This window comes from Syngnathoides biaculeatus, chromosome 17 (genome assembly GCF_019802595.1).
Source record: "Syngnathoides biaculeatus isolate LvHL_M chromosome 17, ASM1980259v1, whole genome shotgun sequence".
NCBI classification, from domain to species: Eukaryota; Metazoa; Chordata; class Actinopteri; order Syngnathiformes; family Syngnathidae; genus Syngnathoides; species Syngnathoides biaculeatus.
In genome coordinates, this window is record NC_084656.1 from 22,491,278 (window position 1) to 22,514,150 (window position 22,873).

At 46.6% G+C, this 22,873-nt stretch overlaps 1 protein-coding gene across 7 annotated transcripts in view; it reads right to left on the bottom strand.

Annotated features, from left to right (window-relative positions):
• Positions 1–22,873, bottom strand: part of rapgef1b (Rap guanine nucleotide exchange factor (GEF) 1b) — a 51,149-nt gene that overhangs the window by 15,840 nt on the left and 12,436 nt on the right. For 4 of the 7 annotated variants that reach the window (XM_061847711.1, XM_061847709.1, XM_061847708.1 and 1 more), the window contains exons 2-10: positions 11,157–11,302; positions 10,444–10,622; positions 7,712–7,868; positions 7,554–7,642; positions 7,311–7,475; positions 5,193–5,307; positions 4,444–4,630; positions 3,662–4,168; positions 2,142–2,344 (exon numbers count right to left, since the gene is read on the bottom strand). In XM_061847711.1, coding sequence (XP_061703695.1) covers positions 2,142–2,344; positions 3,662–4,168; positions 4,444–4,630; positions 5,193–5,307; positions 7,311–7,475; positions 7,554–7,642; positions 7,712–7,868; positions 10,444–10,622; positions 11,157–11,302 — 1,748 coding nt within the window. The remainder of the gene's footprint in view (positions 1–2,141; positions 2,345–3,661; positions 4,169–4,443; positions 4,631–5,192; positions 5,308–7,310; positions 7,476–7,553; positions 7,643–7,711; positions 7,869–10,443; positions 10,623–11,156; positions 11,303–22,873) is intronic. The other 3 variants (XM_061847712.1, XM_061847706.1, XM_061847707.1) reach the window with 3 other exon arrangements.

Genomic DNA, 22,873 nt, shown 5'->3' on the forward strand with positions numbered 1-22,873 from the left:
AAATCCCTTAATCCAAAAGTGATTAAGAAATCATGAATGATTCCGAACGCCAGGTCGGAAAAACAATTCGCAGCTCTTTCTTTGTGGACTCTTTCGTCGCCGCTACAAAAATCCATATTTAGCGGCCGATTCACGCGGTTCATCTTCCCTTGAAAGCTCCAAAGCCCCGCCGGTCACGTGACTCAAATGCGGGTCACTCGTGTGTGTCGTCGTCACCCCCCCCCCCCCCCCCCCCCCCCCCCCCCCGTCTATGGTGACAGTCCACTGAAGCGGTCTTTAATGCCGGCGGCCTTAAGAGCCTTACGGAATTGAGGCCAACTAAAGCACCTTCCCAAAAAGGGCCAATACGGTCCGATCGGCGTAATTTCGACACAGGCCACAGCGAAAATGACTTTTTTTTTCCCTCCTCACCGCAAAGCGTGTAAGTTTGTAACACGAGCTTACGGCAGAGGCACAGAGGATTATTGCGATGGGCCTCTCGCCGCATCGAGTCCAGAACACGAGGCCAGATTAGAGTACAAAGATGGACATCTACTTTCTCCGCCAGTTCCAGTTCTCTCTGTAACTCTTGCAACCTGCTGATGACACCAAGAGCTCATTGGCCACTTGGCAAAGTACGGCATCGATTCATCAAGCGGTCGGATAAAATTTTGCAGAATTAAAAATTGTGCCAAACATATATGTGCGTTCATCTGAGATGACACGCTGTGGCGACCCCGAAAGGGACAAGCCGAAAGATACTTACTTTTAAACTCCACTGTGACCGAACATGTCTGGCTTAAAAACATTTACTTTACGTACAGATCATTCCGAGCTGTCAATCACTCGTACAATAACAGCCAATCAGATAGCCGCATTGTCTTGAACCCTGTCTTGACACGCCCCCTTCCGCCATATTGTCCCACAAGCAATGCCGGTTGCCAGTAGCGTGCGCTTGGAAAAGTTAATGTCACGAAGGAAATGGTCATCAGATGCGCCTGGGGAATGATGATGAAAGATATCCGGGTAGGATACCAGGGGCCCGCTTGATACATTTTCCAAAGCCTAAAACACAGACGACCAAGTGTCTACAATGGGTTAAGGATCGCGGAAGAGGGCACAGACAACTAAATGTGGACAACATCAACAAACTCAAGGTGAGTGAGAAAGAAGTATCTTCTCAGAGTTGGATTTCATTATTATCAGTGCTTTCTACATTGCAGGAGAATCACTTTCACTTTGTTAGCGTATCGCTGACCTGCCGAATGAAGTGTGAAATGGTTTATTCCCAAGAGTCGGGTTAAGGATACGCAAATGCGCCATATCATGCAAGCGAAATGTCCATTTGCCTATTTGGACTTTTAAGACAGAGCACTGGCTTCCGTTACGATGAATACACCCACTCACTCGTGATCTTTCCACGTAAAAAGTACTCAGCCTGCTTTACACGCGCAGTACGATTCCACTATTTTATCCGTTGGAAGTTTGTGAGGCGTCAAAATTCTTTGCATCGATCGCCAATGTTTCGCTGTAACTCTGACATTGCGTCCTGCTCGGTCCAAAATCTCAATTCCGTGTACATATCCTTGCGAGAAATAGTCGAGACCTCTCTGCAGAACTCTCTTGGACAAGTCTGACGCATACCCCAATATTATCTGGAATACGCGATAGAGAATCCACTTCGAACGTGCCCTGTTCAATCGCCATTTTGGAAGCTCGCGGGACATGGACAAGGGGGCGGAGCTTAAGCTCGCCACCGGAAAGTTCCGTTCTAACTCCGCAGATGGGAGCGGAGCGCACGATAAAGTCTTATCTCCAAATGACAGCATCCGTGTGCGGTTGTCTGGCGCGGCCGCGAGAACGCCGATTGCACCGATAAGGAGGCGGATCGCCGGGACGGATAACGACGCGGCAGAGCGGCTCTCCGGAGGTTTGCGCCGCGGATCGACGTTACTCGCGCATTTTTGAGTTAGTATGATTTTTAATACCCGTTTGTGGGAAGGGTCAAACTATACAGATATATACATTTTTAAATGTGATTGTTTTCAATGTTGTCTCTCTATATGAGGGATTTTCCTCGAGCGGAAGTGGGGGGGGGGGGACACACACACACATCCCCTGCGATAAATGTACAAACAAACACTTGGTCGGGGGCCCCTTACCAGCTGTCGTTGCTTGGGCGGCAGCGCGGGCGGCAGTAGCGGCTCGTGGACCGAGTCGGTGCTGCTGAAGGAGTCGTTGAAGCCGTAGACCTCCTGGAAGCGTTTGTTGCGCTGCTCGTAGATGCTCTCGCTCTGCGGCATCTGGTAGAAGACGGACGGCTGCGGCTCCGAGTAGTCCTCCACAAACTGCATGTACTGCAGGACTGGACAGACGAGACGCCGGCGTTAACGTCACAGCTGCCTTCGCGTCGTCTATTTTTCAGCACGGATCGGGGGGACTGTCACATCAGAGCGGTAACGCGCAATCACTCTCGATCGATCGATCGATCGACAACGTTCCCAAATGAAACGGACACATTGAAAAATTCACCTCAAATTGGACATTTTTTGCAACTGAGCGCTACGAAAGTCCAGCCGTACGATGAGAAATATGGCTGGAATGACATCAATGCGCGGGAAGTGATGCAACAGGCGTGTCCGGAAATGACCCAACCTTGCCCTCCGCTGCAGCCATTGTAGCACATCCTGGCATTCTCCTCCTGCTCAATATTTCCTTGACATAATCTGTGACGCGGCGACGACGTGACGCCGGGTGGCCCCTCCCGAATCCAGTTTTCAGACTCCTGTGCTGCTCCCAAGTATTTTCAATTGGCAAGGGAATAAAATTTCATTTGAGTTTGGTGACACGATTGAGACTTTTTTTCAGCACAGTCCAGCGGTCACAAACAATTTCTGAGCCTCGGACCGGTTTGACGTAAAGACTTATTTTGACGAACAGGCAAATTTATGATATACATTTAAAATTATATGCATTAGAGCAGGGGTGCCCAGACTTTTTTACCCCAAGATCTACTTTTCAAGCAGGCACCCTCTCGCGAGCTACCGATGATGATGCTCCCAAACCGTTTTACAGTTAATGTTATGTTATATTTAAAATACAGAATTAGCTTTTTGTGCACTGTATTGTCTGTGCTTTCATCCTGGATCACGCTGTGCCAAGGTGGAAAATTAAAATTACACAAAATCTCGTCCTGCGCTTTCTACTTTGGCTTCAGACCAGAGCTTTTCCACTCGGGAAAAAAAGAAAATCTCGTCCGGTTTAACCGCTTTTTCTTGGATTATTCACATACTCCGACAGTCATTGCATCTTAAAAAAAAAACGTTTCTTTTTTAACTTTCTCCATTAATATCAAAACTAAACCGAAGCAGCATGTCTCGCTCGTCTTTGCTCTACGTTGCCCCGACTGTGTTGCTAACTAAAGCAGCGGTGGTGGACGCTGTCATTATAAAACACATTGATGGGCTGCATAAGTACTGTAACATTTGTAATTATGAGTGTACTTTCTTGAAGAGCGGGGGAGGGGGTTAAAGTTCCGGCTGCTGCCTAAAAGAAACCAGTGGCTTTTTCTTTTCATTTTAGTTTCATTTAGTAGTCTTGCAGTAGATGTTCTACGAGGAGCTCTCGAAGGTGATAACGTGTTCACTGTCGCTCGTCCCCCGAACCCCACCCCCGTACTCACTGTGTCTGCTTTTCTTTTCTGGCAGCGGCGGCGGGCTGGCGGGCACGTCCGCGTTCTCGCCGCAAATGTACTGCGCGACGAACGCGCCGCCGTTCGTCTGCGGCATGGGCGAGATGGGCGTGAAAAGCGGGAAGGGCGGCGGCTCCTCCTCGGACAGGTTGTCGTACTGGGAGGGGTAGCGCTCGTACAACTTGGAGCCGCCGTCGGGGAAGGGGGGCGTCTGCGTGCTGCGCCGCTTCTTCTGGGGGAGCGCGGGCGGCGCGCTGATGCGTGACAGGGGGTTGGGGTGGCCCGGCTGCGGCGTCCAGTACTCGGGCGGCTGCTGGGGGGGGGGCGCGCTGAAGCGGGGGTGCGACGGATGCTGCCCGGGGACCGGCGAGGACGACTCGCTGTGGGACTCGGGCAGCGGGCTGAGGCAACCCCCCACCGGGATTGGGGGCAGGTTGTCCCCAACGGACAGGTCCTGGTGGAGGAAGTCGTAGTCGGGGTCGTAGTTTTCGGTGTTGTCTGAAAAGTTGAACATCGAGTCACGACGCGCTTAAATACAAAGTCAAGTCACAAAACATTTTTGTCACACATTTTGTCTCAATTCAATGGACTTGGTGCTGCTCATTATGGTGTGCGCACCTTGGGGGACGTTACGGGCAACGTAATACAAGATTTTAGCCCATAACCAAGTAAGCTTTTGCTTTAGGCACCTGTGAATTTTAATATGTTCAACGATGATGATTGTTTCAAGCGAATATTGAAAAGTGGAAAAAAAAAGCGTGTGGGGCTCTCACCGAGGGTCTCGCAGCTGGTGTTGCGGGAACACTGACCGCTGTCTTGCTCCATGGAGGAAAGCTGCTCGTCCGACTTGCTGAGCTTGCCCATGCTGCTGCTGGGCGACAGACGCGGGGAGTCCCCCCCGTACGACTGGCTGCCCCCCGAGAAGCGCCGCTGGAGGAACTGCTGCTCGTAGTCGTGCTGCTGCAACACAACGCTCGAGAGTGACTCTACGTTTTCCTTATTTGACTTTTGGGAGTTTGCAAAATGTCAACATCTCTCGGGAGATTCAAAAAGTTCGGCTAAATTTAGAACTTTTAATTTCCACAAACGGACACGATTTCAACTTCAGAATGTTTGACGTTCCCACAATACTTCCACAAACAGCAGCCAAATTAATTGTCATTTCTAATGAACTCAGATTCCCAATTCCTCAACCAATTCAAATATTTTTCTTTTAAAAATTTGTGAAGAATTCCACAAATTAAATGGAGAACTTCATTTTTTACTTTAAAATGTCCAAGAATTGCAAAACAAATCCTCATTTTATAAAAACACACAATTCCAATGAGGAAAAAAAAAAAAAAAGGGGGAAATTTCAACAAATGGAATCTTTCCCAACTAAAATCAATCGAGATTTTGAAGAATTCTCCATTTTCTCGCGAGACCACTCGCCAACTTCCACAATATCCAGGCGGAAATTCCCAAATTAACGGAGAAATTAAAATTTCCCGCGTACTTTTGGTTTCCCGTTTCTCACACTGACCTGTCTGTGGACGCTGCAGGGCAAGCTGGACCCCCGGCTCATGGGGGCGACCACGGCCACGCGGGTCGGCGACGGGGCGGACTGCCGTTTCTTTGGCGGGAGGGCCGGCGGAGGGCTGATGTCCACAAAGAGAGGCGGCGGGGCAGAATAAATAAGGAGAACAGCAAAACAACAACAAAGCTCAGCGCAATACAGTGGAACCTCAGTTTACCAACGCAGCACACCGCCTCGAAAACCAAACTCCTCATTTCCCCGCACCAAAATTCAATTACCGTAATTTCCGGCCTTTAAGCCGCGACTTTTGTCACACGCCTTCAACCCTGCGGCTTTTGCGGTGATGCGGCTAATTTGTGCATTTTTTTTCCCCCCCTAACGGCCGCAAGGGGGGCGATCGAGCGGAAAAGGTAAGAGTGAGACCGGTGGAATACATGTGCCGAGGAAAAGACTTTTACCGCTCCGGCCTTGTTAGCGCTGCTTTAGCTTGGAACTGCCGTGTCTCAGTGATTTTTACCGGTGTGTTTGTAATTGCCATAACAACCATGATTATGCAACAGTGTGAGAGAAGAAGTGTCTTTCAGGAAGTTTATGTTTTGTAAGCGTGTGGGAGGAGTTCCACTACAACAATAAATATTGCTACGTTGTCTCTATATGCCAGATTGGGAAACATATGCCCGGTGATGAACTACAAGCTAAAAGCAGGGTAACATAACATAACAAAACATACTGGGGCTGCTTATATTTCCTTTCATTTCAATGGGAAATATCGTTTCGGTGCGTGAAATGAAATGAATGAACTCATTCACTTGTACTGACGTCAAATGTCCTTGCGGGAGGGCTGCCAGTGAAGAAACGACAACTGAGGTTCCGCTGTACATCATCCCCATTTGAGAGGACGCTCGCGGCTTCCCTTCTTCACGACCGCATTTTTCGCATGAGTTAGGTCAACGCGGGGGGCGACGGGCAGAGAGCGATGTGTGCAATGGAGGCCAATGGCGACACTGGATTGGGTCAATCTCACGCACGCGCATGCATCCTTCGATTGGAAGGAAAAAAAAAAAAAAAACAAAACAAGCGATGGGAGTATGAAAGCGTGCAGGACCATCCAGTCCAGAAGCTTTATGAGGGCTCGGCGGGGGTCTCGGGTGAGATGTTATCATGGTCACGTGTGATCCGCTGGGGCTAACGTACTTCTCCTTGTGAGTGGGTTTCCTTTGGCCAGCGTCACAAGTCAACTGTGCTCTGTGCCCAGAACCCAAAAGGGAGACAAAGGGTGAAACAGTTTGAGACGGCACAGAGAGCAAAAGAGGAAAGCAAAAGCGAGTGACGACACGCGACCTCGCAAACTTGCATCCTCCTTTACGTCAGTCACCCCCCAACCACTCTGACACCAATCGATCCAGTTTCACTTAAACGGGCCAAAGATCTTGTGTATTTAAAACAATTTTATAACCTCGCCTTACGACAGTCCAACAAAAAACAGAAGAGGCCATTGGCAGGCTAGCAAAACTAGCATCAACGTTGCAGTAATATAACGCTAAGGAAGGGATATTTGAACACACATGAAGGGGACAATGATGAAGGCAACGTCCCATTGCACATCGGCATTGATTCTTTATGCTCTGTAAAAAAAAAAAAACGACAATTACTACACTTTACTGGGGCTCTTCTTCGTGTAGAATGTGCGTCTGGATGATGCCTTTTCCTGGTGAACTACGCGCACACACCAGAAGTTGTAAATTTTAAATTCATTTGAATGGGCAAAGAGGTTTTGAAATCAGAGTATGGATGCGTAACCAATTCAACCCGGACGTGAATGCACCACCGTGGTATGCTTTTGTTTTGCGGTATGTCTTGAGATTAAAATCCTCTTCGACCTTTCTTGGTGAACGTGACCTGGCAATTTTTGAATGCGCAACTGTTCAATGTTTTCAGTGCTTACTGCACAACCTCCGATGCATCCCTTTTTGTTCTCATGTGCTTCTCTGCTCGGTAAAGAAATGTTCCTATCAGTGATGAGAAACATTTCCAGAAAATGAAACGGCGTTGTGTGCACCTTATTTTTCTCCTGGATTCGGAAGACGGGAGTACCACACACACACACACACACAAGAGGAATACCTGAGCTCGGCCATCTTGGCTTCGGGAAGCGGGGGCTTCGGAGGGGCGACGTCCTCGTCGGTCAGGAGGCCCGAGGGGGCCTCAGGAGGAGCCGCCCCCGAGGCCGTCGTCTTCGGCGCTTCCGAATCCCGCTCTATCGAGGCCACCTCGCAGGGAACGCTGCTGCTGTACGCGCCAGAAAAAAAAAAACAAGCAACACGAGTCTTAGATTACGACTTGAATTTTAAAGCCCAACGTGCTCACCTCTCGGCCGTATTTACGGGCGGCGCCGGTTTGTTGGGGCTGGTGGGCGACGGCTGCTCCTGTTTCTCGATGGTCAGCTTCACCAACTCCTGCCGACGCGACGGCAGACGTTTTGAAGACGCTTTCGCTTGGCCACGCCCGGCGCGAGACGTTCTTACCTTCACGCCGTCCAGCACCGCCTTGATGACGTTGGTGACCGACGTCACGTTCTCTTTGTCGTCCAGGTCGATGCCGTCCAGCATCACCTGGTCGGCCCAGCGGATGAGGTTGGCGAGACTCTGGTAGACGCGGTTGTGGCAGGAGGACAACGCCGAACTGTGGGGAGAGGCGGGGGAATGAATGCGGTTGCGTGTGTGGATGGGGAGCGCGCATCAGGCCAACTGGCATCCGCAACCCCTCGATTTAATGTGCAGCCAACGAATTAAGGGCTCATTGCTCATCCAAAAGCTGGATTGCAGACGTTTAAGCAACCATTTTTTTATGGCTTCTTACAGAATACGGCACAGACGAGTCCAAATTTTGATTGGGGTACGACCATCTGCAGTATTTTGTGCAGCACTGATGTCGACTGGAAGATAAGGAAAGTCCCAAACTAGTCAAATTTGCCTGGGAATATTGCTCCAAACTCTGTGTGTGTGTGTGTGTGTGTGGTTGTGTTAGGTAGCATTTTTTTTAACGGTCCATATTTACCAAAACATCTGTACTGTTTCATAGTATATGCTAGCATTAAGATCGCAGAATTTCATTAGACGAAATATGGTAAATAGAAATGTGTCTTGTTCTTTCTTGTTCTTGTTCCGTATGTCGTACCAAGGCAGCACCGACTGCCGGAGAATAATTCCTAAAGCTGATTCTGATTGTTTGAAGTTCTTCCGCATTTGGCAAAACAGGTAAAAGCGCATCCTCCTCACTAGGGCCGATGGTGAAAGGGTCCGTCCCTAAACATAGCAACTTTAAATGTCTATAGTGTCTTTTTTTTTTTTTTTTTTTTTAAAGACATCACCACGGTGCCGCCAAAGATTACAATATTCAAAGTTTAGACTTTGTTTTTGTTGCCATATATCCATCTTGTGAAAATAAAGTAGACACATCTATTTAAGTTTTGTCTGACCACAGCATCCATAAAGAAAAGAACATTTTAGCAAGTTTGGCTTCAAACAATCTTGTCGACAAGTCAGCTATCGCTATGCTTTCGGCGGTGGTCACGTGACATTCTCCATACAGCAGATGACCACAACATCAGCGCTAATTTTCGTTAGCCTGTCTTGGCTGTTTCCCCGCTGTCAGTTCGCATTAAGCTAGCAGACATTTTGGTTGCTGTTTAAACGGTTCATTTTCCTTTGCTTTAGGTGTCCGTTTTTACTGTGAACTCGAAATAGGAGTGACCGGCAAAACAATGTGAAGCGAGCTCCGTTTTCCCCGTCGGAGGAATGCGCAAGTCGTCTTTGTATTTCCTGAAAGTGATGTTATGCGACCATTTCTTGCAGCCACAGTGGGAACGGGTGCTAAGGAACACGGTTCGCGTTTTAATAGGTTTATAATATGTTAAAGGCATGAGCGAGGGGTAAAAGTATATTGAGTATATTAAAAGAGAGTCTGGTCCCTTTATATCAGATTTTAACCCCACGACATTACAAATGTTCTGTACATATTTGGCTTTCATACTTTTTCATTTACAATATGTTTAAAAGATACGTTAGAATAAATTTAAATGGCTTTAACAAGTGGGAACGATATTTTGAGGCGTAAAGTATGTTGAAAAAATGTTTTTGTCTCTGGTCTTTGTATCGCAGAATTTTACAAATTACACATGGGTCTGAAATGTAACTCCCACGGTGACACGGTACTTGTTGTTTTGCACATTATGACTGACGTTTTTTTTTTTTTTTTTTTTGCAGGAGCAACAGCGAGGCGTGGCAAAGGCGAGTTGCGACACGCCGCCGCTGGTTCACAGCCGCTCGGTGTCGTCACACAAGTCGGCCTGATGAGAAAAGACCACAAAAATACACGGTGGGTATGCATCAGACCGGTGAAGAGACAGACAGAAATGAGTCACACGGATAAATATTGAATATACAGAGTTATTTTGGCTTATTTGGTGTGTGAATAAGCAGCGGCCGTGACGTTATTGGCTCGCTGCGTGCAGAGGGGGCTCGTCAAAAAGTGTTGGGCAACGCAAACGCGCTCGTTTTGCCTCCTCACAAAAGGTTCGGCTTATTAACATGGACGAGAACCTTTGCAGGTGAACTTACTTTGACCTTTTCTGTGGCATGCAGACACTGGAAGAGTCACAGAAAGGCGTACAAGTAGTTTTTCCTTGGAATTTTTGATTATGGCTCAAACAGCTGTTGTGAATTTTGCCGTTGAGCTCCTTGTTGGACGACGGTTATTTGTGCGAGAAGAACCGAACCACTTAAAGTCGGAAGTGGATCCGAAAGTTTAGAGAAGCTCAAATGAAGTTAACGTTTATGGGTTACCTATAGGGCATTTTCGGATAATCCTAAAAAAGTCCAATCTCACAAACAACCACCCGTGGAAACAAAGTGATGTGCACAAATACAATCTGTAATAAGACACTAATAATCATAAAAATCATTTTTTTTTTTTTATATAATATTAATTAAAGAATGATTTCCCAACATGTTGTGACTGCAGTCCAAACTAAATTGAGGTATTAAATTTGTTAGAATCCTCCTCGAAAACAGGAACTACTTTCTGAAGCAATAATTCTTGAGGCTAAGACGCGCCAAAGGGACTGCGACGTCTCGGTACACAGATTCAAATCGACGTCATTACGCTATCCGACGAGTCCGAGCGTGTCCGCTCTGCGTTCCAACAAGGACGAGTGGAGAGTAAAAGAAAACAAATCAGGTAAAATAAAAGGACTGGCCTGTGCTGTATGCGGGCCTCCCCCTGAACCAGAGGCAGGATGGCCTCCAGGACTTTGCTGGCCGAGCCGGGGAGCATCTCCAGCACCTTCTTCTCCACCACCATCTTGTCCACGATGGTCTTGAAGTAGCGAAGGGCGCTGACCACCTCCTTCTCGTGCTCCTCCAGTCGGCTCACCTTCTGGAACAAGAAAAACAAAACGAAAAAAAACGCACAGTGAGAACGGCAGGTAGTGCTCCCCTTTATATGGCGGTTCTTCATTCGCACTCGCAGATTTTCCAAGGGAGTGTTTTTTTTTTATTACGGTTGAACTTTCAAAGTTGGAAAATTCCCAAGGGGATTACGATAAATGTACGCGAATTAATGGGGGTAGCAATAATAATAATAATCTGCGATACAACTCAACCACGATATAGCAAGGAAATGTACTCCAGTACAAGACAAACAGGCTTAAGAATGAGCGGATAAGTCCATTTTAAGGGGGGGGGGGGACACACACACACACACACACACAAAAAAAAAAAAAAAACAAAAAAAAAAAAAACGCTTCCAGTTGTTTCTTTACACCTGGGACTAGGAAGCTGTGGGAACCGGCAAAGTAGCGACAGACTCAATGGAATATCAGAAAGACAAAACATGGGACAGGAAAACAGGAAGAAAGAAAACGCCACAAACGAGCACATCGAGGAGGCGAAAGCAACGCAATTGATTTACCTTGTTAGCGGGCTTCTCGGTGCTTTTGGCCGCAGGCTCGGGCTGCAGTTGCTTGCCTTTCTTGGACGGCGTCCTCTTGATCTTGGGAGAATGGAACTTGTCCATCAGCTTCATGGTAAATGAGGACAGATGGGACCGCTGTGAGTCTACGGACAAGTGGGGGGGAGATACTGCGGTCAGTCATGCTCAAGAGATCGAGGAAGAAAGCAGATGGTGTCGTCTTTAAATCACTGCAAAATGAAAGGCCCGACACCCGCACAGTTTTTTTTGTTTTTTTTTTTTTTAAACACCAGCATTTATGGCTTCACGCGGTCTTCATGTCATAACGCCAGTGTCTAAGAAAACACACACACACACACACAAAAAATGACATGCTTTGAAAGAAAATGAGCAGCACAGTGAAGTAACGTCGGGAGGGAAACAAACTAATGTTAGCTATGCTAAGTAGACGTTAGCTAGTTTTCTGCCCTCGAACCAAATCTACAGAATACTGTGGAGACACTAACTCTCCTAGCTGGTTGCAAATGTTCATTGCAAGCCAGCGTTGTAATAAATAATATAGTGATGTCACCTTGAATTCGGCGCCGAGTGATGACTTGAGCTCCCGTAAGTGTGCTATCGTATCGGAAGTATTGTCGCGCCTCGGCTAGCGGCCACTTTTCGTTAGCACGTTTTGCGTAACCGTCCTCGAACAAGCCGCGATGTCCAAAACAAATTCATGATAGTTTCCGTAACCTCATCTGCTACGTTTTTGGGGAAAACAGAGCGAATGAGTGCTCTTGTTTTTGGTGTCTCAAAATGATGTTACATGATAAGTACTTGACAGAGAAAGCACGAGAAGTAGGAAGGAATACGTTAAAAAATGCATTTTAACACATTTAAATGTCTTTCAAGTGTGTCCAAGGGTTGAAACAATTTCTCTGAACTTCATCACAGATTTTCATGAATCGCGGGTAAACCAGAAGTCACTGCAATCTTACATCAAGTGGAACTTTACGTCGCAAATTGATCGAACTGTGTTCTCACTTCGCCGGTTTCACGTGATCAAGAGAGTAACGAGACAAAAAGGGTTTAGCCGGCGGAGCGGGAAGGATTGCCAGAACCTCCGAGTCCTGTCGCAGGCACAGGGAGCCGCGATCGTCAAACTAGCCTCGGTTTGAGAGGATTGCGCCGAGCGCACGTTTGCTCAAAGCTGCTCGGCGTGCGAGCCAGTACGTCTTGGCAGCCCCAAGCGTGGACCAGATGCTTTTGATTGCAAATGAAATCTGCGAAAGCCACGTTTCCACCGAGCGCTACACTTCACATACCGTTTGAAACGGGAAATCTCGATCTGGCGACAGCAGTGCGGCATCAGGGTGGCTCCAATCCCCAAAATCAGATCACTTCTGGGTTATTATAGAATTATTATTACCACCACCATATTTTTTCCTCAACATGTCCGTCACATACCCCGTACAGTACAAAAAAAAAACAAAAAAAAAAAAACAAGGATTGAGAATCTGAGTTTGTCTTCCATGTGCAATTTTTTTAAGAGTTTTAAGAGGGCTTTGTCCAGTTGCGTTCAGGTTTATAAACTACTGGAGCGATGAAGACCTGAAAATGCGTTGATTTGGATTTGAGATCAGCACTTCTTCAGGGTAGAAGATAAAGATAGCCTGGTGAATCTCAACTCGACATGACGATTATGAGGGAGAGAGAACGCGGAAGTCGGACAAATTTACGCACCTCGCACTCCAACGGATTATGCACAGGTGATGTGTCACGATAGTAAGAAAAGATGATCCGGTTTATGGATATAATGACAAATGGCATGTGAAGAAGCCACCGATGCTCAATTTGACCCATACATCACAGTTTCATAGTTACATATCTGTGAACAAATCAGGAGTTAGACATCAAAATCCGTTTCCCAGTCTTCTGGTGTTTTCCCGTTTTCTACTGCTGACTACTAAAAAAAAAAAAAAAAAAAAAAAAAAAAAAAAATGGGAAAAGCTAGAAAAACTTCTCAGGTGAAAGAATAAAAGTGTACACATTCTTAAATGTGAAGTCAAAAATGCTCTGAATGAGCTGGAAATATGGGGAGCTCTCTGCTTTGAAAACAACTGACAGCGAACCGGTTAAAACGTCCGCATTTTTCGGAACGCTCGCAAACTGTACCGATTTGGATTAGGCGGTGGAAAACTTTTGACATTGGAGGTATCTGGAGCCTCGGCCAAGATCCCTTCATACTGGACTCTTTTGTTCAGTCAAAGTTTGAAGAGGCCCCGAAGGACCACGTTTCGCAGCTGGAAGGCAGCCCAGGCATGAAGTGCAGTGAGTGACATCAGCGCAATGAGTCAGCGCCACAATCGATACCGCCGCCTGTCCTGCATCAGATAATCGGCAGCGCTTCCACCTTTCTTCCGCTTGCCGCTCGAGGCTGCGCGACCCGCGTAGGCTTCAGCGTGTCCACAAATTTGCAACCGGGTTGCCACCTCCCTCTTTTGATCCGGAGGGGGGACGACGACGACACCGCCCCCATTCTTGCTCTGGAGTTCACAGGAAATCGGTGACATCTTCAAGCTAAGTACAGTGAACCCGTTTATCATTCCAGGCCCACTCGCGAAAATCTGCGCAACAGATCGCGCGCACGTCATCTCAGTCGGGTTCCACTTAAGAACGTTTGGAAATAGTCTGACCCCTCCGAACGTAGAACTCATGAAAACATTAACAAACTTCTTAAAAGTATTTCCAAGCACCTGCTATAGCATTATATCACATTGAGGAAAAAAAAGATTCTCGCTAGCATAGTTCTCCAAAATTTTCCAGTCCTTACTTCAAGCCATTTGTCCTTCCCCTTTGAAATTGACAATAAAATGGACATAAAAAACAGATGAGAATTGAACATCGTATATTTAAACGTTTACCCAAACAATATAATTTCATGCAACCAAAATCCACATGTACAGCGGACCCCTGCAACGCTGACCATAAATAGCAAAAATCCACACATAAGACCTTTCATGAGCCATTAAAAAAACCAAAAATCTAAAAAAAAAATCATGTGAATAAGTAAAGGTTTCTGCAAAATAATTTGGTATAATCCCCCCTCCCCCCCAAAAAAGGCATTTTGAACAATAAATCACAATATAGTGACGGTCTCGGGCGGCCTGTACGCGCTCTGTTAGCGCCTTTAGCATCTCCAAGTCAAGGCGCCCTTCCTGGCTGCCATTGCGAGGCGATGAGGTCATCGGCTATAATTTGTCTCGCGCTGAATTTGAAGCATCGCGCACCGAGCGCAGCGAGCAAAAGAAACCGCGGTGTCAAAAGACGTTTTGTTTTTTTTTTTTTTCCTCTCTCCTGGATTTTATTTATATACCGCCGAGCTGTCTCAGGTTCGCGGCCCTGCTGAAATCTTTGTAGTCGCTGTTGTCATAGTGATATTTGAAAGGGTTTTTTTTTTTTCTTCACCGCTTTGACAGAACGCACAAAAAATTGGAAACAGACTACAGTATTTTGTACGAGAAAGAGTTTGTCGTCAGCCAGCCGGAATAAACCGGAACACAAGCACGTCATCGCTCATGAAGAACTGAACCGGGTTCCTGATTCTCACTGCGCGAGTTATCACTTCTGCAATTGCAATTTCTGTGAATAACTTGCGAGCGTCTGTGAAATTATTATTTTTAGGAACATAAAATGAATCAAGCCGCCTGCGTGCTTTCTGACAACCTGGTTCTCCGCCTTTTTCACAGATAATCCCAGTGACCCAAAATGCGTCACGACCCACCACAAGATTGCTTTCCTCTCTTGTAGGCCACAAGAACTGGAAGAAGAGGTCTTGAGGTCTACTGAGAAACGGCGGCGCTAATAAACAACATGAAGCAAAACTGCTCTTTGTTCTTAACTTCACAAGTTTGTGGACTATCGGTAGCAGTTTTTTCCCAACATTTTTCTGAGACAAGGCACACATTTTGTTCCATTACAAAAAACCGCCACTATCAAAGAAAAGGGTCACAAAAACTCCTCTTCCTGAAATAAGGATTATCTTGTCTAAATTTATTGACACTGGGAAGTCGGGGCCTTTTTTTCGTTGAACGCAAATCAATTATTGTGTTGTATGAATGACAACAGAAGGAGTGATTGATTAATTCTGCCGTCAAGAGGAAGAGCATATAATTCTTCTTCCTGTTAGTAGATGGAACTGGCAGGGAAATGGGAACTCTGATACTTTAGTAGTAGTACTGTATAGTGAACCCACGAGGGGGGTAGATTCCCGAACCCCATGCAAGGGAATATTATGATTTAGAGACAATTTAAAATCCCATAAAGTTCAACCAAACCATGGAATTTTATCTCACCAAAGTCCGCTAGCTTAATGCTAACACAATGTGAAATTCCATAGACAGGCTAACAGAAATTAGCACAAAATTACTATTACATTAACAACTGCTAATTTTTAAATGTAAGCAACACACACAAAGTAACAACAATACTCAAAGCTATATGATGTCTTTACTTTGTGGGAACGACGACTATAATTGTCGCGAGTAGGTGTACACCGATGCAGCCAATTGTGACTGAACTATTGAGCGTTATAACAATAATACCAAACTATACTAATAATTTCATACGTACTTGTGGCTAAAAAGCGACACAAAATGCACATTTGCAGTGCAGTCAATGAATGGGGGCAACTTGCAAGTTTCCCAGCAGACGTTAGTGCTTGTGGCACGACGTGGTACTGTGCATAAATTTAGAATTTTTTTTTTTTACAATTAAAATAAAAAGACATTTTTCTAATACGAAAATGTTCTACTTATAAATGTTGGTAAGGTTTGCAAGTAGCATTAAAAACGAGCAAAATAGCCCCACTGTGCTCGGGAATGGCTTATTTACAGGACTGCTCGGCACCGAGAGACGGCAGACGGCATCTGAGTTTGTGACAGGATGAGCGGCTCCGGTCCAGGTGTGTCATCCACCCAGGACAGCTGGCCGCCACGTCGCCGACACCCCCGCGCTGTCGTCGGGCTAGTCGGATGGGGGGGGGGGGGGGTGCGCTCAAGGTTACGTACACGCAGCTGTCACCTGCTGCTACCTTCCCTTCCAGTTCCTGTCCGTGAAGTGAAAGAGGGCAGAGGCCAATGCAGGGGGGGGGGCGGAGTATTGGACCGGTACCAGCATGAAAACGTCCCATAATTGCATCTATGTGGCTGTGTTCTAACGCTTCAAGCTTCTCCCGTTTGAACGGAAATGGTGGCGTAACACACGCAGACAAAGACTATCACAATACTTACAGACATAATTTCTTTATACTCTGCAAAAAAACAAGCAGGTGGCTTGAAGACATGTCTTCACATTGTCAAAAAAGGTTGGAAAACGTAAATAATGTGCAATACTAACTCGAGTCAAAAATAACGAGACAAATATGAACACAACAACACGTGTTTCAACAACAGTAATAGTCCCATTTTGATACATCTCTGCATCAGCTTGCATTTTCTAATTATCTTCTAAAAACATCAGAATTGGAATCAGCTTTAATTGGCACAGTTTAATAACTTCTAAGCATGAGTTTGTCCATTTTCAGATTATTTTTCCAAATATGTCAATAACCTCAGGTAAATATTGTACTGAAGTGTGAGTACTGCTACTTAAAAATAAACTGACAAGTAAAAGTGTATCCTCCAAACATTTACAACTGCTGAGTAAAGAATGAGTAATTTCCAAAAGTCTAATATAATAAAAATGGACTGAATGAGGAAATTCTGATGTTTTGTGTACGTGTGTGCATGCTCAAGATTAGCACGTAGACCAAAAGATGCATATTTTACAGTTACTTAGGACCATTAAATAGCGCTAATGTGTTTTCGACGGTTAGAAGTGGGCTGGAATATCCACGTTTGGGCAGACAGTACCAGACAAATATAAAAATGTATGAAAGCTGTTTTTCCATCATCTGAAATGTAAACATATTGGCGCATCATTGACTTGGACGGGAACAATGACCTTGTCAACATGGCCACCATGGAGCCACGCAGCATCTCGCGTGCGTAGCTATGACCACGAAGCCCAATAGAAGTCGGGCGCCTGAGGTCATGTGACTTCCTTGTGTTGCCTGATTGGTGACGTCGAGTCAAACGTCACTCGCGGTTGCGTCGGATTGGAGAAAACGGCGCTCAAATGCGGAAGTCGTCGTGGTTAAATATACAAAGATTAATAAAGCCCCATTTCTTTTTAACATAAATACCCGAGTAAAAGTCAAGCGTATGCAGCATAAAAACTACTATAACAAGTACAATTTATCGAAAATGACCAAATGTACCCGAATAAACGTGACGCGTTCCTCGCCAACTCCGAGTACACTTTAATCTCTAGATGGACGATCTGTTTGCAAGCAGATGGAAAACCTCGCTTCTTGGAGCGTCTCTCTCGTGTAAACTTAGCAACGAGCCAGCGTTTAAACAATACGTAAGTTAGCCGTTAAAGTTGACGACGTCGGGCCCGGGGCCTGCTTCGTGTCCCGATTAATCGCAGGGACGAGGGTCCAAGATGGGACCGGGAGCAAGACCGGGATGCGACGGGCAAATTCTGAGAAGATGAACAGAAGGCGGGAGAAGAAATTCGACGGGAGACCATTAAGTGCAAAGTGAATTATTTATTCGCGCTATTGTAGTAGCAGCGAGCGGGTGAACTTCCTGGCTCAATTACGTCCCCGTTTTATCCTAAAAGGGCGAGTTGGGAGCAAGCTCCGGTTTGGAACGTCGTCCTGGTGAATGGTTGTTTGAGATGCGATACCAAAGATGGAGAGGAAAAACCTCAGTGAGACCCAGAGAGAACGTGACAAAGATGGACAAAAAGGAAAAAACACGTGCTTGACATTTTACATAAAGGACTCCTCCGTACTCAATGACCAGCAAAGTATTTCCGCGTCAGTGGCCAGTAGTAAGTATCCGTGAGATGGATGCGCGGTTGCACGGGAACAAGAACGCCTGATGGCGCACGGCAATCCATAATAATGATCCGTAGTATCTAACATCAAAAAAGACGAGAGAAAAAAAAAAATCATCCATAACCTGCCTCCGCTAGGATGAAGGGCAAAGTCTATAAAACAGTTTTGAGGCCGGATTAGAGACAACAGGAAGCAGACCTGGAGGTGGCAGAAATGAAGACGTTGAGGTTCTCGCTCGGAGTGAGCAGTTTGGATAGGATTAGAAATGAGGTTGTTAGAGGACAGCCAAAGTTGGATGTTTTGGAGACAAGGTTCGAGAGAGCAGACTTGGATGGTTTGGAGGTGCCCAGAGGCGAGAGAGTCTGAGGATGGAGCTGCCTGGCAAAAGAGCGAGAGGAAGACCAAAGAAAAGGTTGATTGATGTTGTGAGGGAGGACATGAAGACTGTGGAAGATGCACGAGAAAGGCTTTGATGGAAAAAGATGACGACCCCTAATCGGGACAAGCCGAAAGGAAAAGAAGAAGAACCTGCCGGTATGATGCCATTGTTCGGAGTTGGGAGTACTGGAGACACCTACATGAAATAGGACGACAGTTTGTGTGCAGTAGACATTTATATTCCTCAAATGGAATCCAACACGTGTACGAGGGGGTCTCACCCCAGCTCGTCTGTAAAGTCTGGGCTGGAAAACATTGTAATGGCAGACACAATCCTGCAGATGGCAGCGTTGCATCCCCGAGGATGTGGGATCGGCGCCGATTTGGAGCGGAAGATAGGAATTCCCGGTGATTTTCAGCTCGTCACGTCGATTATGAGAAACGCGGCACGTTGGGAGTCGGACAAGTTCAACGACCTCACATCCGAACAGAGTACGGATGCTATAAACAGAACAGAAAACGCCTGAAGCAAACGTGTTTTCTTGTCGTATCAGAGAACACAATATTCTGCGGGTCTTGAAAGATGGGCCCCAATGCTGCAAAATGGCTGACAAGGTGGAGAACCCAGTGAATGAGTTCACAAACAACGGCGCACTTGTTGAAGTTAGCAGTGAGAGCCCTGCACTAGTTTCCTTCAACAAACCGTTCCCATTTTGGGGTAACGGCCCACTGACCCAAGAAGGGTGGGACTTCAAAACAGTCGAGTCTGTAATTTTGTTTTGGTCCCTGAAGTACAGGAATAAGATGTTGGAGATGGAAGCAAGGTATTTAGCGCTTTTATTTTAATGCCTAACTTGCCATCCTATTAGCACATATTACACAAAAGGGCGTTGTTGGCGAGAATCGCCCGTAGCAATAAATCCATATTTTAAGTAGGACTGCTGACATCTTTTTCTTGGAACTTGTAGGCTCTCATTCTTCTGTCTCATGAACTGGCTTTGTTCCCGTTCCTAAGAAGCTCTCCGAAGACGTTTCGCCAATGACAGAATTTGAAGATGCCGGAGGTGACCAAAGACTGGAAACTGGAAGCAAGCACCAGTCAGTCATAAGACTGCGCTTTGGCATTAAAGCAACAAGCTAAGTGGCGTCGTCCCATTTTTGTTGTGTTGCGATTACGCTTTTCCACCATCTGATGCTCCTCCAGCGCATCTTCTCAGCCGCCGCCCTCTTTCTCTGGCGTCTGGTCCTGCGCAGCTGCTACGCACGAACTCTGACAACCGCTGGGAGGCGCGCCCGATCACGCCTCCGCGAATCCGCCGGGGCTCCAATAAGCGTTCTTGGCGTCATCACGTCGCGGACCTCGAAGCAGCTGTGCGCCGCCGTTGACTTGGCTCATGATGGCCGAGGTTTTTAATTTCAATTTTTTTTTTTTTGCACTCTCACACCTTAAGATTGTGCTAAACCCCTGTCTAATTGGAAAGTATTACATTGGTGTCAAGGAAGTATGTTAAGGGGATACATCTTGACAATTTAATTTACGACTCCCTGTGGATATTTTACGCTCGACGTAGACTCATCCTGTATTTGGCATCTTACCGGCAATTTACAGAGGACTTTTTGACTCGCCTTATATGAAAACTCTCCATGGCATAAAAAAAAAAAACGTAGACAAATGCCACAAAGGTGCCAAAAAATATCAATGATATCATCGATTAAGCTAATCGAGTTAGCAGTCACTCACATTTGAAAAATGTACGGGTGTGGTCAGTCACGCCCGCAGATATAAAGTTACGGGTGTGGTCCGCCAGTCATGCCCGCAGATATAAAGTTGCGGGTGTGTGTTCCGTTTGTAATTATGAGTGTATCCCTTTGAGAGCTGAGGGGGGCGGTGTCAGGTAAAGTAGGAAGTAGAAGTAGCTTGAGCAGTAGCTGTTGTTTAAGACGTCAGGGTGCGGTTCACTGAGAGGGAACTTTGGTCAGGACTACACAAAATAAGCGACGTCTTTCGATATCTACGCATTTCTACTCGTCACAAATCAGATGTGCAAGCGCGATGGCGCGCAAGCGCGTACGCGGCCGTCAAATCACAGTGACTGAGTTAGCCGTCGTCGACTCCAAAAAGTCTTTAGTCATTCAAACTGTACAGTCATTGTGACTTTTCTGTTCTAAAAGTGGTATTGAAAAAAAAAAAATGGGGAGAGGGGGTCATCTTGGGCTTCGGTTCTCTCAGTGGCCCGTAAAGAAGTTACTCAGCAGCAGAACACACGAGGGAGAGCCCGACACAAGTGCAGCAGCAGCATTCACGAGTCATACAAAGCGACTTTTCAGGGGCCGACGTGAAATCATATCAGGAGATTCGTTCAGTCAACGCCTTTGAGGAAGGACGACTTGATTCCCGATTCGATGGCTGGCTGCAAAGTCTCTGACAAAACGCTCCTTTCACGAGGTCACATTGGGGCCGGCGGTGTTGTGTGAAGATGGTCCCTCGTACCTGCGCACGTCATCGTACACTGCGTGGCGACGTCAACTTTTTCCAGCCCCCCCCCGGCTTCAATGGTCTCTCTGTTTCGGGGTCAACGCCGCCAGAGCTCCTTGCAAAGCGCTCTCTGTGTACCCGAAGACAAACTTTTTGTCCATCTGTGCAGTCATTCAGGCCGCGTCGGCGCACGTTTCCTTCCTTCTTGTTAAAGAGCGTCGCGCCGCACAGACTACTTTGCAAATTGCGCGCAAGGAACGACGCATTTGCATTGCAACTGACCTCATTATATCGCTGTTCATTATGAAAATGATGGGAAACAAAAACACTTGTGAGTATTTGAGTACGCTCGGCTCGTCTGCGTCGTGTTAAAGAAGTTGTTTGAAGGTTTTGAAATTACTGTAAACCATTTTCTATATCGCTTATCGCCTCTGAGCTGATCTAGCATGTTTACCGTTACATGTGAGCAATAAGCTAGCAATAAGGTTTTGATGAATAAATTCATATGGTTTGAGCCTAGGGTAAGAACAACTGCCTCACCGATCTTTTTACTTGACACCCACTTGTAAATCAATCGTGAATGTATATGTATATAGATAACCAACAAGAAAACTTGGATACAAGCGTCCGAAATGAGTTTCCTCCCTTAGAGAACGGGTGAGAAGCTCGGTCATCAGGGAGGGGCTCAGTGTCGCTACTCCTCCGCTTTGAGAGGATCCAGACGAGGTGGCTGGGGTATCTGATCCGGATGCCTCCCGGACGCCTCCCCGGTGAGGCGTTCCGGGCACGTCCCGCCGGAAAGAGACCCCGAGGACGACCCGGGACACGCTGGAGAGACTTTGTCTCTCGGCTGGCTTGGGAACGCCTCGGGATCCCTCCGGAAGAGCTGGAAGAAGTGGCTGGGGAAAGGGAAGTCTGGATATCCCTGCTGAAGCTACTTCCCCCGCGACCCGACCCGGAAAAGCGGTAGAAAATAGATGGATGGATGAAAACTGTTCGTAGCAGCCACGCTCTGCGCACCCTTGCAATATGCTTGTATTGAACATGTGGAGCACCGAGCCCCGAGCCCCGAGCTGTAGGTCAATCAATTGTCCTACTGTATATGCTACACACATGCACCACTCTCTGCTGAGCGACTCTTTTCTATGTTCCGCACAAAAAGGGGATGCCACAGGGCACCGTTCTAAGCAGAGGACACCTGATGTGGCCGTAGACCAACATCAGTATCAATTCCAGTGAGAGGAAGTGGTGTTGGTAAGTGAAGAAAATGGCCACCGCACGGATCAAATGAGTCACGGTGTGAGATTATCCCAAAAATGGGCAGAATATCAATCGCTGGGTTTAGGCCGGATTACGCGCACGCTTCCTTCCGTGTTGCTGGGATGACGGCAAATTTGTTTTCAAATTCATCTACTGAAATGTTTCCCGACGTTTGCTGAGCCGGGGCACGGAAACATTAGAAAAATCTCAAAGTACACCAATGCACGAAAAATGCGCCTGAAAATGATGCGCCCGTCTCATTTTAATCATAAACGTACATAGTGTGAAATCTGGGGCTGTTTAGCTGAACAACAAGCTGTTGCAGGTATTTATAAACGGCAGCAGGTTAACCAGTCACTCACAATTGAAAAAATGTACGGGTGTGGTCAGTCATGCCCGCAGATATAAAGTTCCATCTATGTGTTCTGTTTGGAATTATGAGCGTACCCCTTTAAGAGTGGAGGGCGGCGGTGTCAGGTAAACTAGGAAGCAGAAGTGGTCTGAGCAGCAGCTGTTATAGACGTCAGGCTGTGGTTCACTGCGCTGGATCGGTTTTCATGTGCGCAATTGCGCAGTTGCTCACCTTGGGAGCATTAGTCAAAGCTATACAAAATAAGCGACGTCTTTCGATATCTATGTATTTCTACTCGTGACAAATTTTACGCGTGTGATGTT